Consider the following 16633-nt stretch of genomic DNA (forward strand, 5'->3'; position numbering starts at 1 on the left):
CGAAAAGTCGGGCCCCTTAAGTGCTCTGCACTTGAAACAACGCGCGCACGCAGACACGTATGAGGGCTTAGGGCATTTTATTTAATACCGTCATAATGCCCCATATCCCTTGGATCGCTATAAAGTTAAGCTTCCATATAATTCACAAGTGCATTACTGGAATTCACAAGTGCATTATATTCTGTCAGGGGCAATAGAAGCGCATGCGAATAAAGTTATGCAAATAAAGTTTTACATGACACGGATTTTTGTTTTGGGGTCACCGATAAATGCGTCCGCATTCGAACTGTGGCAGGAATCCAACCAATAAGGAATATCTCTAACTTAAAGGCGTTATATATATATTTTTTCTATGGATATCCTGTTTGGGTGCACATTTCATGTGGAATTTCAGCTGGAACGAGATATTGGACAGGTGTGTCACTGTCTGTGACAGCGAACAGCTGCGGATGCACTTCGCAGCTGAGCCGAAAAATTGGAGCAAACCGCCCAGCCGTTGTTGAGGGGGTAGTAAAACGATCGAGGTGAGTCGAGGTGCTGCTTTGTGGGGATGGGTATGGTTGGTTGGTGTTTGTACGAGATGTTATTAGATTTTATGCGCATTGTTCATGCACGAATGTTTTTTTCTATAACTGGTCGTATGTAGGATAGTGCACAGAGAACATCAATGGGAAGTACGGATACTCCTAAGACTGTATCAAACGCGGCAATTTGTGCACAAGCGGATGACACAGAAATGGGTTGACCTTGCACGCCTGGCGAGGTCGGGAACGTATGAGAGGGACTTCGGTAATGCTTTCGTTAATTGCGAATCTTGGCACATTGCATAGTATTTTAGTATTCATGGCCACGTTTGTACATAACTCGGCTTTTAGTTGTCTACTTTTTTCGTTATCCAGTTGAATGTTATTTTGGTTAAACTTTTCCGCGCCTGGTGTTGCTGAGGCATTTTGATAATGGGCCGTGTCCCGACCTTACATGTGAATGGTGAAGGATTCGGGAGAGGGCTGGTCAGTAGTCGGCGGAAAACAATAGAAATAACGTGCTTGCATTTTGAAGGACGTTACTGGGTGCGAAGTTACGTCGATTGCGTGTGCATCGAAATGAAACTTGTCTTTTTAAAACTGCCCATATCTCTTGTTTGTTTCAGACGATCACGACTGGAATCACCTGCGAGCGAATTATCTTTGTGATCAAAGTAAAGAACGCCAACGATAAAGAAAAGGCCTTCCACCGGTACAACCTCTTAGTTGAGAAGCTCCATGGGAAGGTGAGGGTTATACTGTACGACTGTGTAGAGCGCTTAATAAGGTGTGTACTTCGAAGCTTCATCAATTAGGAGCAATAAAATATGTGCAGGGGCGTTATCAAATTATTGTGAAAGTGGGGAATGACTCTCCTGCATCGCTGATTCACATTTGAAAGGTGTTTCCAACGGAAGATAACTCGTCAGCTAATTACAAGAATAAATGTTGGGAGGGAATATGTTTTCGAGAAGCACCATCGTATTTTTGGGTACAGTATTCGATGGGTACTTTCAGTTAATGTTCTCAATACAAAATAATTATTGGCTTGGGTGCTTTGTAACTATTGTTCATTTTGTCTTCGGACACGTCGATATTTTTCGGGTTTTTGTGTGCAGCATCTAACGTGTTAGTGTAATATTTCACATATTGCTGGGCACATTATAGTGGTTCAGATAAAAGTGGTAACTTGTGATCCCCCTTTTACAGCTCCAAAGAAATGGTGTGCTATACGACCACGATGAACCAAGAAATTTGGATTTAATTTTAGGAGATTGTTTTAAAATCATCGATGCAAGGGGGATTAAATTGCAAGCAAGTGTCCACAATAAAAATATTCGTTTTGTGGTCACTTTTTCTTCGCATACTGCGTTCTTTTTTTCACAGCTGAAAATCTGCTGTATTAGCACGGAGCAGCTCTTCGTCGTCCGCTTCGCCCAGCGTCCGGACGTGAAAGTATCTTTGCAGTCGTCGCTGGGCGAGAACGTGAGTTTCCTTTCGTGCGCCGTCCACTACACACTTTCTGCCGCAGAATAATTGGTCTCCCCTAGTTTTGACATGTTTTGGTTTACAGCAATATCGCGCTACCCGCATATTTTAGCAAAAGGCATGCGAACCCAAAAACTCACCGATCGTTTTTATGCTTTGGCAGAGGTACCACTTGCACTTATCTCTGCAGTCACTTCGGTCGAATTGCACACGAATCAAGGTTCCTTTGCCATACGCTGTTGAGGTTTCGCTTGAATGGTTCATTCCATGTATACAGGGTGTTTTGTTTATTTCCTCCAAATTATGACGAGGAGGCAAAAGCTGGAAGCATGTGCGTGCTTTCAAGTGCTCGCCGCCGCTGGAAAACGCAGTGGTGATCATATGAGGAGCTTTTTTTTTCGAAATGAGTCAAATCCATCGGAACAGAATTGCAGAAACAAGCACAAATTTATGATTGGGCCTAAATACAACGCTGTAAAGACAGAGATGCCTAGTGCCAGAGTTGCCAGAGATGGCCTCTCTGCCAAGTTGTGAAACTTAAAACTTTCCGAGTTATTGGCCATTACAAATCTAGGGAAAAAATGGTAAAAAAATTGACGCACCATCATTTGCCGCTGGGTTTATCAAGGGGTTATATGCCACTCTGCCTCCTCGACCCCTCCTTGCGATTTTTTTTTCTGCTGCAGCATTCGTACTCCCCATAATTGTCATGCTTCTTCAAGTCTTCTATTTGTGTTGACGGTAAGAGAAAATAAGTTATTTGCCTTCTGCTACGTTTTTACGAGAAACGGTGACGTGTGGAACCTAAAAAAGAAACTTGTTCTCTGAATGCACACAGAGGCTAAACAAGACTAAATGCTTCGAAGGCGGCGCTTTGAACATGACGCGATTAGACGAAATAGGAAAGGAGACGAATGTGTTTTGTTTATATGCCTTTGGTCGCATCAAACCGCGTCTGCAGAACATCATGTAAAGGAGTAACATAAAAAATAAAGCCATGCATCCCACTTTTTTTACGACCTGCTCGAGTTCAAGAACGCATCCGTTAGGGAGGTTGAGAAGACACAATGGCAGGTGACTTACCACGCGAAAAAAGCGGATGAACATCTTGATGATTGAACAAAAAGAATACGGGAATAACTGCCAAATACGGCGTATGACGGGTGGCCTTCTGCCACATATGCCCTCCTTTGAGGCTGCCAGGCAAATTGAGCGAAGGTAAACACGGTAAATATTTTACATTGCAACTGCTAGTTGGGAGAAACTGTGCTCGCAGGATTGCTCCCAACCATATGTATTCGATCGCATACCTGCAAGCCTAACATTAAATAACCTGGATCTTTATTATCAGCTCACAGACGTTCGAAGCGTAAGGTTTTAGCGCGTGGAAACATTTGCGGTTGAGGTAATTGGCGAGGTAACTGGGCGAAGTTGCCAAAAGAGTGTGCACATTTGCGAGATCAGAAGTGCAAGGTATTGTGGACGCTTCTACATGTCAGCACGCCACCGGTGTACTGGGGGAAAGAAGAACTTTTACATCTGCACAAAGGTGCGTTCTTGAGCAACAAATTAAGTAAACGTGTTCTAGTCTTTATGATGATGAGGAACTACAGAAAACTTTCGTAACGTGTATATTTTTTGTCAAGTATGCATTGTTATTCGAGTCTGTAATATCTGATTACTTGTTAGGCCGGTGTCGTTTACGCCGTTTCTCCGTATTTAAAGCTGAATGCCTTAGCAAATGTCTCGTTTAAATTCACCAGAACAATCAGCTGTCAAGGATCGGGGACATTCCTGTACGTCTACGTGAGATACAAGTCGCATTCCCGCAAATTGCTGCATCTAATATATTGTTACTTTTGCGCTTGCAAGAGGTTCCAAAATAGCTAAAATGTTGGCATTGAGCAGGGTACAAATGGACTGTGAGATTGCAGGATATCCTGATATTCATTAGTCATTCAATTTGTTTTTTGTTTGGTTTTGTCACAAACTCACTTCTTCAGTTAAGCGTACAGCTCCTGCAGCTCTTGAGGAGTGGGTGCCCTGTTAAATAGCCGTGCCCGTTGTTTGTCCAGCAGAAGCCTCACTCGGTGGACCAGCGCGCTGTCGACGACGTTGTTTTGGAGGCCGTTGTGGATGCACTGTCCTACACCGTTGCGGACGTGAGCTGCTCGGGCCAAAAGGACTTCCCAAGCTTCAGGCACCGAGAGCCCGTTTCTGAGATCATCCAGCGGACGCAGCTCAGTCAAGTGGTGGGTTGCACAGTCTGTGCATCTTCTGCCTTTGCACTTACGTTTACACATTTTCAATCATATGTGGTAGCCTTGATGGCATTGGGGATACCTATTTGGGAAACTGCAATCTGCCACTCAAAAAGCAGATAGCACCAAGCAGGGGACCAAGAAATCGTGGCTGAATTAGGGCATTGGCGGCGGGAAACTCTTCTTCCTGCCACTGATACCAGGTTTATCCTCTCAAACTCATCTGTGTGCATTACTTAATCGCCATTGTCACGTTAACGAATGCTGTAAGCAAGCGTTCGCCACTCCGGTAAGGTTTATTTGACTTTGAGCCATGTTCGGTGGAGTATATACGGTAATCCCTCGTTATAACGAAGTCAGCGGGACGGCGAAACATTTCGTTGTAAGCAGTATTTCGATATAAGCGACAACTCTAGAGAAGCTAAAGTAGGTAAACTTTAATTGCGCCACAACTACGAGGAATGCAAGCACAATGTATTGAGTTGAAAAGAACGTTAATCAGGTGCAAAAAAGGGAGCGGGCTTTGGCTGGTTCATCTCCTTGCAGGGCGCGAGCAACGCCTTCTCAATTTCACCGAACAGTGACTGGCGTCCGAACGCCTCTCAGACGGCAGAGCGAATGAGGAGGAGAAGGCAGTGGCCACTTTTATAGAAAGGGGGGGGGGGTGAAGGGGTGGGGTTGGTGCGGGCGTCACGGAAAGCTAGGAGAGTCGCTCTGGAAAGCATTGCAAATTCCGTGGTTCGAGTTCGAGGTGATTTTTGTTGAGCTCAAAAAACAATGATTAACCGCTCATTGTGGGTACACAGCGCAATCATGAAAAGTGACCGGTTTTGCACTAGGGTTTTGCATTATCACTGGGCAATATTTTTGCGAAGTGTGCAGCCGTGAAGTTTGCAAAACAAGAGTTTTTCGGCGCCCCGCTGTCGACGACACTCCTTATTCTACGCTTAGAGTGTCAGTGTTCGCGCAACGTCGCGTGCACGCTTATTGGCCAATGTCAGGAGCAAAAATCCGTGACCCTACCACGGATTTTGACCTAGGTTGGCGCGAATCGAGCATGACAGCTTCGAGAAAATCGCAGGGGAAACGCCAGCTTGTGAACCAGCTATGTTGACCCTCTGACTCGCCGCTGTATCGCCGTTGCTCGGCGATGCCTCCGCTCGCCACTTCGCTCTAAGCCTGTCCAGCTCTTCGTGCGCTTCGAGTAATGCGGGCTAGAATGCATGCGTTTTGGTTGAGACCAGAAGAAATTTCGAATAAAGCTATATTTAGAGTAACGCGAGTTCGTTATAACGAGGAATTACTGTATATAGACCCACCTGATCCTTCCGAGACAGCGTTTGTAGCTAGGAGTTTGCCAAAATTAAAAAAAAAAAACGTAATTTGAACGAGGCATTCATGGTGACGCCTTTTTAATTCTTACTTTCACAGTCTAATGCCTGGATGATGATTAGCCGAGCACTCTCCTGTTCTTGTAATGCTGCAAATGCCCCCAATACTGTAGTGCTTACATGTGCCCCCTAGCACCGCATAACGTCCACGTAGTCGTCCCAAGCCTTTGCAAAGTATATAATTTAATGAATACAATATAATCGCCAATGCACCCTGCACTCGTAACATGTAAGAGCTGGAAGAGCCAGAAACAGGCGGCTGTTGCTGTGATAACGCAGGCAGATTGTGACTCGTTCACCGAAGCTCCTGCCAGTAGCAGGCGTTATGGTTGACCCTTGCACGGCTACTGAGTGGTAACATGGCCGGCTTATTACCGTTGGGTTTTTGCCGCAGAGAGGGTTATATTTTCGTCTCCATCTAACAGCAGAAGAAGTGGGAGTGCTGCGCCATTGGCGCCACACGTTGCCAATCCGATTTTCCTGCACCATTGTGGGGCCCTATTCTCGACTGAATAAATTCACGGCGAATTCGCCATGTTTTTTGCGTAAACAAACCGTAACCAATCAGGGACTTAATGCACGTATGGCTATAACAACATGCAGTGCAATGAAGCTATATGGTAATTTGACGCTTCACTTATAAAGATAACCGCGAATCCATCAAATATTGCACATGAAAGATATAAACGTACTTGGCATGTATTGTAAAAATTAGGGCGGCAGCTTAACTTGGCAAGAGAAACAAATTTCTTGAGGTAAAAATTGGCGTCAGCACCATCAGGCGATCAAGTAACGTTGGTCCAAAAGCGAGCGAAACGAGGGTGTAGAGCTGAAGAACATCACACAAACTTTCTTACCGTATCTATTTCTTTCGTTCACTCACTTTTACTAACATCGTTGATCTGTCTGCTTCAATGCAAGCTTCGTTGCGTTGTTACCTTCCCAGCCGTTACCGCCGCCACGCTATTCTCTGCTGCTGCTATGTTACAAGTTTATGTCGTGATCACAGAAAAAGACGTCCGTGACAGACGCGGTAAGAACAGAGGAACGCTACGCCTGATAACGGCACAGTGTACCGATGCCGCCGATTGACTTTTTGCAAGATCGAACTCAATCAGCGCAGTAATGAATAAAACAGTCACTTTTCTTCGTTATTCTTTTCTTGAGTTCGATCATATGACCCACCAGCTTTCCAGGAGGAGTGTGCACAAATGCCATGCGTTGGCTTCTCTTTATCATGGAGAGGCTTGTACTGCCCTTTTATGTCGCTGTTACGTCAAACAAATAGTTTTTATTTTATTGGCAAACATAAAAGCAAAATACAACACGGTGTTTGTGTGCTCCGTGGTCGCTGACTTGGAAGCAGAACTGCTGTTTCTTTCGGTAACAAACAGCTTTAAACTGTCTGTCTTGCGAAATTGCGCCTGCTTCAAATCCACCGGGATTTCACGGCGCGAAAGGTCGGTAAAATTTCTTGCTTTATTTCACAGCGATAGGAGCCGCCGTTTGCCAACTGTTACGTAACATTATGTCACTTTTACGCAGGCTGAAGTGTCCCATATGTGACATAAATGGTCCCGCCAACTACGTCTTCTCAGCCAATCACAGAGAGGGAGTGCCATATAAGCCGTATTGTTGTTGAATAGCAAAGACAGGCCTACGTCGTCATGTGCGCTGCATTTCGTCTAGTTTTTCATTCTCCGCCAAGAATTATGCGCTTTCTGTATTAAGGCAAACCTTAAACGTCATGAAACGTCCAAATGACGAAAGCACACACAACCGCTTTGTCAACTGGACGCGCGTGACCGAAATTGAAAGCCAATCAGACAAGTCGTGGGGCACATTCACAGTTCACGGGGAACTTACGGCGGGAAAATAGGGCCCCCGCTCCAAAAAGGAGTATTGCGCTGAAACTGCCCCCAAGCGCGGTGCGGCAAAATGTTAGAAAACAGTGAGATGATGTTTAGTGCCAGTCGCATTGCGTAGGGAGCAGTGGAGAGCAATTCGTTGGGCTGTCATTCATGATGTGGCCCGCTGCGACGTACTCCCTAATGCGGGATTCACACGAGGGATAAAATCTAATCTCTCCCTCCCCAAACCGCGTATCACGTGACCTCACGTCTCGCATCCTTGTGTAAATGTGCGAGGCATCCGGCACAACGACTCCCGGTGGGCTCTCGTGAGCGGCGCCGCTGGTGCTGGGATCGGGGACGCTTTGTTCAAGTTGTACAGACGATCCCCGCCTAGTCGAAGAATCCGTCGCTGTTGGCGGAAGGCTTCTCGTACGTCCGGCAACTCTGTTCCATGACTCACTCCTATCTGAGTTTCCCATAGAGTTTCTCACAAGGAGTTTCCTTTGCCGGTGATATGCGGTAGGTGTTTGGCGCGTCGGCAGCAGCCACCGAATGCCAGAAACTTGGGCCCGCCTTGGTCGCCTGCAGCCACCTGCAGCAACTCAGATAAGAGCGAGTCAATTAAATCGATGGAAGCAAGTTACCAGACGTGCGAGAAGAATTTCGCGAGCAGCTAAAAGTCGCGCCGAGGCCGTCCCTGATCCCAGCGGCGCAGCTGAGAAGGTCCTTACGCCCGCGATTTTACCGGTGGCCCTCATGTTCACGCATGGACGCGCAACGTGCGGGCACGTAATATGCGACTTGGGGAGGGAGAGGGTGGATCTTATAACCAGTGTGAATCCCCCTTAACGAAATCATCCTCTAAGTCACTCGCCACAATTTCCTGGCATCGTGGTTTCACGGGACTTAGGAGTGATCTCCGGGTGTGGGCATTGCCCTAACTTTGCCCCTAAATGTAGCGCTTCACCGCACAAAGACTGTGCCGTGGTGATCGTCACCAGCGGTCGTTGTTTTACCTTATCGCGAATTCCAAATGTTAGATACCGCCGCCGACATGTGGCGTCGAACAAGATGAGAACAGGCGCGGCCCTGGCGCAAGCTAGAGGTGCGAACGTGTTAAGCTAGCAGCTACCTGCAAGTAATAAGCTCAGTAGGTGTTTCTTGCCTGCACTTTTCTCTACAGTAAGCCCGAGGTTTACGTTCGAAAGAAAAGGTCCATTCCTAATTTGGGTAAACCCTATGCAGGTACTGGGTATACTTTTTACGTAGATAGAAACACGCATTGCATGCCCAATATAACGTGTAATACACTAGGGTATTTTTTGTATTTTGTGAACATCAACATTTATTTTTAATTTCTGTGAAGTCTAGTACGGTTTTCTGCAATGCATCAAATTATCCCTTGTTTCCTAGTTTTTTTATATAAATTTATTTTTCTTTTAGTTTCACCTTGTGTTTTTATAGTTTTTCTAGTATCTATAGTCTTGTTTCGTGTAAAATAAAATTTCTAACAGCTTAGGTGCTAAAGGGAGCATGTTGCCTATTTCCGTTCTCTGGATTTTTTGGCATAACTCTGATAATGTTGTAATATCACGAGCATTTATTTTTCATTCGTCTGAAGTGTAGCTAAGTATATCTATTCCAAGCATCGATTATCCCTCTCTGGGTTTTTTCTCATGACTGTGATAATGTGATGATATCACAAACATTCATTTTGAATTTGTCTGAAGTGTAGTTAGATGTAGCTATTCACAGCATCGTTCTTTCCTAGTTATCCTTTATTTATGCTCAGCTGTTATGTTTTATTAGTGGAACATATATTTTGGAACGTGTTATCACACTGGAAATTGGTCAGCTCATTGTTAATCGAATCGTGAGTAAGAACATTTTTTTGTGTGTTTACAAAAAAAATTGCAAATAAGTTATGTTTGAGTTTAGAAATCTGCTCCCAAACAGGCTTGCACTTCTCCAAAACTCATCTTATGATGCTCCGAACATGCTCCAAAATTCCCTTTTGCTGCTCCAAAGCTACACCAAAACGGCAATATTGCTGCTCCCTGAGCTGCCCCAAAAGGGTCAATCCCGCTTCCACCCATGCAGCAGACACTATAATATTCAGCTCTTGTGGGACCTGTGCAGAGTACAGTAGAAGATGTGATGACTCCAGTGCAGTGTGCTTTGTTATTTTGGTAAAGCGTAGCTCATGCAGAAATCATCAGAGCAAGTAGGGAGAAGCTCCAGGAAACTGTTTGAAAATTAGCATTTTTTGCTTCTTAGTGTTTTGCATGCACTAACGTCGACATTTCACCAAGAACCCAATTACAACAGCTATTAATGGCGTTGGGCCAGCTAGTGTACGCTCCACAAAAAGTACAGGAGACGTCAGACGAAGCAATTAACCGCCACTCAGTGCTGGTGTTGTGGTTCATTTCTTCGCACCGTGTGACCAGCACTGTGAGTGCGCAGTACAATAGGAGCCCTTCGCAGTTTTTATTCTCATTATTCTGCCTTATAGTGATTGCGGTTGCGGAAGAACTCGAACTGAAATTATAGTTCTGCCTCGATCAACTCAGAGAAGGCGTGATGTCATGAACAGCCTCAACTTATTTCATGCGTGTTCCTGGTCGATGATTTGCAGAATGCAGCTGCCATGCCATCTACAAAAGTGAAGCACGACCACCGCCTTCTTGTGAAGGTGATCAAGGCTTCCAATCTAGGAGGCACCAAAGGCACGTACCCTCAAGGCTTTCTCCTAGCTGCTTCCTGAGCTTTTCCTTAGTCGATATTGCATTAGCTGTGGCCTGCGTGCAGTCATTTCCTCTAAGGTCAGTTTTGTCGATATATTTTATTGTTCCCAGTAGAACAAAGAAAGGAACATGCCACGTTTATTTATCTAACATAAGGATAGTGTTGACAGGGTTTCATTAACTTGTTATCAATGTTATCATTTCTTCTTTCTGTGAACTGGCCACATATGCTGCCAGACTCAGGAAGACAATTGGACAACAAGAATCATTGCTGAAAGAAACACGCAACCTGTTTTCTTTTTATGATTTGCTTTGCATTGCTCACATGCATTAATTGCTGTACACTAATGTCGGCCTACCACACGAGAAGGGGAAAGTTTATGAACGATATCAGACACAGCCCATACAGGAATGGGCTCTTTCTTCTAGCTTAGCATGACCTCAGGCTGAAAATAGAAAACACGAATGCTTTCTTATCACTAAAAGAGGGCACTTAAGTGTCATAAAAGGACAACCATCCTTGGCACACGATGGAACACTAAGCAACTGCAGGATGTGCTTGCAAGCGCTTTTGCTTCTCAGGAGCAACGTTGTTATCCAAAGGCCAACTGGTTTTTGCATTTGGATTTTGACACAGCTATGCTACTATTTCAGAGTTCGCTACATTGGTATTTTCTGCTATGGACCAATAAAAAAGCTCTGGTGTATTTTAGTGTGTGTGGAACCAACTGCTATTACTCATGAGAATATTGAATGCGAAAATCTTCGACAGAACTCTGCCTGGTTGGGTTAAACTTGATTTGGTTAAACTTGATTTGGTTAAACTTGGTTGGGTTAAACTGGGAATATTGCGTCAGGAAATCAGTGTATGTAACATGAAAGTTTTGAGGTACGCCGAGGAGTTTAAATGAAGTTTTTAATGGGATTGCATTGCTCATTTACAACGAATGCTGAAACATTACCTCGATTGTAATGGTAACGATATGTTTGTGCTTGGAAAACAAAGTATGTTTTAAATAATGTCGCGTTTCGGTATGCGATGTAGGTCGTATTTTCCAGCAGTAGTGTTCCCATATCCACAGCAAATTGTTCTTAAGCTTTTTACTTTCACCCATAAGCAGAAAGAGAAGGCCAGCATTGCAGAGGGCGGCAGAAAGTTAGATGGGCAGATGAGATCAAGAAGTTTGTGGGGATAAATTGGTCGTAGTTATTACAGGACTGGGATAATTGGAGATTAATGGGTGAGGCCTTTGCCTTGCAGTGGGCGTAGATAGGCCGGTTATGATGATGATGATGATAAGCAGAAAGATAACTGTCGAAGCCAGCGATGTTGTTTTTTAGTAGTAAATACGGTATCCCTGTCTGTGTGTGACCATGGCCCGCCATTCCTGGTACATTCAGCCTTCAGTTTTGATGGTGTCCGTGCGAAGCCTCATAAATTGGGCCTCCTGTCAGAGTTTTCGCTCATCTATACTCTTCATGCGGGGGTATTCCTACTATGTATAACCACATGGAGACTCCAGGTTTGTCCACTGTGTGATTTGTAGATTATCTCGCTGCTGTCAGTTTGTGTGTTGTTTACGACAGCACGCTCAAGTGAAAATGTTCTTTGCCATCCAGGGTGCAAGGAGGTTTTCTGTGTTGTGGAACTCGACGAACCCCCACATCGCTGCACTACCACTGTAGCGAAGGAGACAACCAGCCCCTTCTGGGATGAACATTTCCTCTTGTAAGTAGACTTTTAAGACTTCACAGTAACATTGGTGTGCATCCTGAGAGCACAAAATAATAACCATGTCTTAAGACGAATCAGTTTACTGAGCAACCCCAAAGTGGATAAAAACATGGATAAAAACAGCGGATATAAACATGGTGAAATTAATATGGTAAACGGCTTCAAGGGAATGGTAAGCCCAAACTTTCCAAAACTTTCATGATCAAAACACCAACAATGAATCCGATGCGGGGTTTAAGCCAGGTGCCAATACAGCCTTGGACTGTACTTTTATCATTTAGCCAATCAAGTGTAAGAATGCATTTGTGTTCGTCTCCCAAGACAGTATGTTTTAGAGAAATCAATTTGGGAAAGCACTGGGCAGTGTACAGTAAGATCAGTTGAAGGAGGTACTAAAATTGACTTTCCTCAGGTTTTGTACACACTCAGATGCTTCAATAGCCTTTAAAATTTGTCTTGGGAATCAAACTAAAATAGTAATGTGAAATTTCGGAATGCACCCACCAACGCTGTCTTCAGTGAATTGGAATTTGGGGAGAGCTCGGGGTTTCATACTGACTACAGGTGTTCTCCGAAATGCATGCCCATTTTGGCTGTGCCACGAGATGGGAAATCCATGAACGATGGCTTTTATTTGTATACCATTGGAATACATGAATGATGGCTTTCATTTATACACCAGTGGAAATACACCAGTGGAAGAGGTCAGAACATTATTGGAGTTTTGTTAGATCATTCCATGAAATCTAGTGTAGTTTATTCCCTAATTTTTCAGCACATATACTGAGGAGCACCATTAACTTTCTCAACAGAATATGAACTGCCACGGCCATTCCTTTCTGCAGCTCCCCCATTCGTCAGCTTTCTTTGTGGCGTTTATATTACTTGAATTTTTTGCTACTTTTTAGTCTGTTTTTGCAGCCATTAAGGTTGCACATTTTTGTTTCAAGGTGCATCACTTTATTTGACTTCTACTATTCGCTATCAGGGATTCATAACGCTGTCGTGGCCGCCTTTTAGTCGTTATCACCGTGGTGGGAGTGAGAACAAACCTAGGTATGGCCACACACAGGTGCTTGAAATTTCTTCATCAGCAGGGGAATTTTTGAAATGGTCTCAGACCTTCACAAAGTGATTTTACTTGTACATTGCACTTGATGTGCAGTTGGTGGTAATTAGTCTATTGCTGCTATATGCATGCATCAGGAATGCTGGTGCTGAAGTTTCACTGATGCTGCCTCTTGGCCGATTCTGTGGAGGGGATGCCCTGTTTTATTATGTAACCATCATTTTGGTCATTGGCACAGCAGGAGCATGTGCCACCTCCCAGTGCATTACCATTGCCAAGGCTGTGATCAGGATCACTTCAGTTCAGGTGATGGTGATGCTCTGACTGAAGGTCTCTTGTGGTACAAATTTACAGTTTCCGTCTTTTTCTGGGCTCAACAAAGCAGCGTTCACAGCTGACACGGTAAAACAGAGTACAGTTGTACTCGCTTCTATTACCATTCTCATCCATGAGAAAGTAAGGAAGTTATGAGATAATAAGCATTTACCACTTGGACTAAGGCAGAGCTCTTCTCAGTTGCTTTCCTTGTGAACCGGGAATTTACTTCTTGCTACTTTGTCCTGCACTTCAAGCTGTGAAAAAAGTGAATAATTTTTTTTTCTTTTGAGAATGTTTCCACACAAGTGAATGTTTCGTGTTTCTATTTTCTTGCAGCACATTAGACCAAAACTCATCCGAAGTTCTTTTCGAGATATATGACAAAAGCAGGCCTGAAGGGGGTATGTGAAATATAATATTTCCTTTCATTGCTTACTTATTGTTGTCAAGTATTTATGTAAGGTACAATGTTGTTACTACAATAGCACTTGTGGGTGCAGCGGGGCAGCTATAGTGGGACTGAGCATGAAAAGGTTTATTTAAGTAAATGAGCACTTATTTGTTGTGGGTCAAAGGCGAAGCATGATTTACAGTCTAGGTATGGGTGTTTGTCTCTGTGCCTGGTAGGTTTGCTATCCGGGAAGGCGATGTGGGGAACTACGTTATGCAAAGATTCTCAAGGGAGGGTTCTCTAGTATGTGTAACAGGACAACAGTGCCATGCCGCATTTCAGTTCCAAAGGGACAAGAAGAGACGTGACAGTGGTCTGATATTTATTTATTTATTTATTTATTTATTTATTTTATTTCCTCAAGGGTCCCTGGATGGGGCATTACATGAGGGGTGTGGATACAAATATTTGAGTATTACAAAGGGAGACGTGTAAAAACCGAGAGAACAGCAAAAAAAAAACGTTTGCGGAAATGAAGACACAAAAATGTGTGAATACACTTGGAATGCTACGTAACACAGGCAGAATTCTTTACACGGTTGGGGGTATATAATCGTAGTGGCAAAACTCATTAGCAACTACAAGTGAACAACACGCATGCAAATACACTAGGAATGCTATGTGACACAGCAGAATCTTTTACATGGTTGGGGGAGACATAATCACAGTGGCACAAATTATTAGTAACTACAAGTGAGCAGCAAATGGCCAACCGCAGAAATCCGTACCGCAATTCAACGTACAGTATATAGAATGTTTGGAGTGAAAAAAAGCACAAAAACAATAAACGGAAATGGTCACTCTGGCTTGGAAAGGGTTGTTAGTAACTTTTTGAATGTTTTTGTATCTTTGGTAGTAACAACATTATCCGGTAGAGCGTTCCAGTCTTTTACAGTTCGAATAAAGAATGACTGCGCTAACGTGTTGGTTTTAGGGCGAGGGTATAGAACCTGTTTCGAGTTGTTACTGCGATCAGAAGAATGGATGCGTGGTGTGATATAGATGCTCGTTGGGAATGCGGAGTAGAATTTGTAGAACAGACTAAGTCGACATTTTTTGACGGTGGATGATGGCAGTCTAACAGAACTTCAGCTTTTGCTTTGCTTGCAGGAGGCCCTCGAATCCCTTGTGCATTCTTGTGCTTATGGAGCGAGCCCCTAGCTAGCACAACTCTGTATAGTATCAGAGCTCACTTCACAAGTGTGCTTTGTGGCTATGCAGTTTTAAGATTTCTGTAATGCATTGCTGAGCCAGTGGCCAAGGTTATAGAGTGCATTGAAAAACTTTCCTACACCATGAATTTTATTTTCATAACTTTTTCCCTTTTCCCACTCTCCCCTATCCCCTTCAGGGTCTTATGACCTCCTACAATAAACGGCCAATCAATCAATAAATCGTACACTATAGGCAAACAGATGCATCTACGCGTGAAAATTCTGGGTGTGTGCTTAGCTGTGGCTTTTCGTCTTGTGTGTTATCTGGTTTTCATTGTGTTGCTCTTTTCTGCTGTGCACTTTCATTATAGAAATGTGCGAGAAAAACCCTTATATTTAGACAAATCACAAAAAGACTTCAGCAAATATTGTGTTCTTTGTGTAATTAATGTGGCAAGCTCATTAGGCAAGCTATGCCTGGCTGTTCATTGCGCATAATCAGCAAATAAAAATGCAGTTACAGTTTCTCCGAGGCTTTCCTTCTCAATTAGGGGTAACTCCACAAAAAGTGCCAACGGTAACTTTATCCTGCCCACATAACATGTCGATATGGGACAGGCTTGTTAGGTGTCAAGCTTGCAACATTGCAAAAGGCACTGTAATGAAATTTGCTCGCAACTGAAGAGGCAATGTCTGACCCCTATGCCTAAATAACATGGCGAAACTCCAGGCTGTAAGTCTTGCTTCCATCGGGCATGATCCCATGCCAGGCAGGAGTGACCACATTTACCTTAAACGGATTTATTGTAAATTGTGTGTGCTGCTTCAGTTTGGTCCTAACTATAGTTGTGCTAGCCAGGGTCAACCTAAACCAAGCTTGCTCAAGGTTGTCGATGATTTCCCATATATCCTCTTATGAAATTGGTGCAAACTTTCTGGCCCCACGCGAATAATGCCCGAAAGTGTTAATAAAATAAAATTGCGGCGCAGAAATACATTTTTAAAATAACTTTGAACACTATAAAAATGAATAACCTTGATTTCAGTTGTAAAGTGTGAAAGCGAGCAAGAAGTAGGGATGCTGTGTGGCGCAGAGTTTCACTTCTGCATAGTGTGATTGCTTTCTGGCAATAGAAGTGTTAACATTGTTTCGTCCATTGGATATACGCAGCATGCTGATGGCTCACTGAACAAGCATTTAACCTCAGGCTCTTGACTAAGGAGCATGTCCTGATTACTGCCAATGTGCTGATTACCAGATGCATTTTTACAGATAATTTTCTGGGACTTGGCATTGTGAGCATCTCGGAGCTGCGCAGGGTGCCCAGCCAGCGCCAGATCATCAGTCTCCAGTCAAGACCCCTGGAATATGACAGCGTCTCGGGCTCCCTGACTGTTGAGGTAATGCCACAGCGTTAACTGGGATGCTGGTTGACGACGTGCAATGACGCCTCGAGTCGTAGCACCCAAGATAAGCAGCCTAATAAACCAATATTAAGGTCAGCTGTGCAGTAAATGAGTGTTGATACAATCAACTTGCTCCTAATGCAGCCGCCATTTCCTAATGCATAGAATGCCTTCTAGGACACTGCCAAGTTGCGGAAATGCGTTCCCTCCTCACTTTTTGCCTTCTTACATTTCT

At 44.0% G+C, this 16633-nt stretch overlaps 1 protein-coding gene across 7 annotated transcripts in view; it reads left to right on the forward strand.

Moving 5' to 3' along the window:
* The window catches only part of LOC144179517 (uncharacterized), a 229911-nt gene that overhangs the window by 160919 nt on the left and 52359 nt on the right, over window positions 1–16633 (forward strand). For 6 of the 7 annotated variants that reach the window (XR_013324267.1, XM_077707900.1, XM_077707898.1 and 3 more), the window contains exons 3-9: window positions 1151–1270; window positions 1911–2009; window positions 4088–4264; window positions 10156–10246; window positions 11885–11993; window positions 13723–13787; window positions 16265–16392. Coding sequence is in view for 6 of the 7 variants with exons in the window: in XM_077707900.1 (XP_077564026.1) it covers window positions 1151–1270; window positions 1911–2009; window positions 4088–4264; window positions 10156–10246; window positions 11885–11993; window positions 13723–13787; window positions 16265–16392 (789 nt within the window). In the remaining variant the exon portion in view is untranslated. The remainder of the gene's footprint in view (window positions 1–1150; window positions 1271–1910; window positions 2010–4087; window positions 4265–10155; window positions 10247–11884; window positions 11994–13722; window positions 13788–16264; window positions 16393–16633) is intronic. The other variant, XM_077707899.1, reaches the window with a different exon arrangement.

Source organism: Haemaphysalis longicornis, unplaced genomic scaffold (genome assembly GCF_048455015.1).
Source record: "Haemaphysalis longicornis isolate Haplotype H1 unplaced genomic scaffold, Haemaphysalis longicornis Haplotype H1 scaffold_4, whole genome shotgun sequence".
In the NCBI taxonomy this organism is placed as follows: Eukaryota; Metazoa; Arthropoda; class Arachnida; order Ixodida; family Ixodidae; genus Haemaphysalis; species Haemaphysalis longicornis.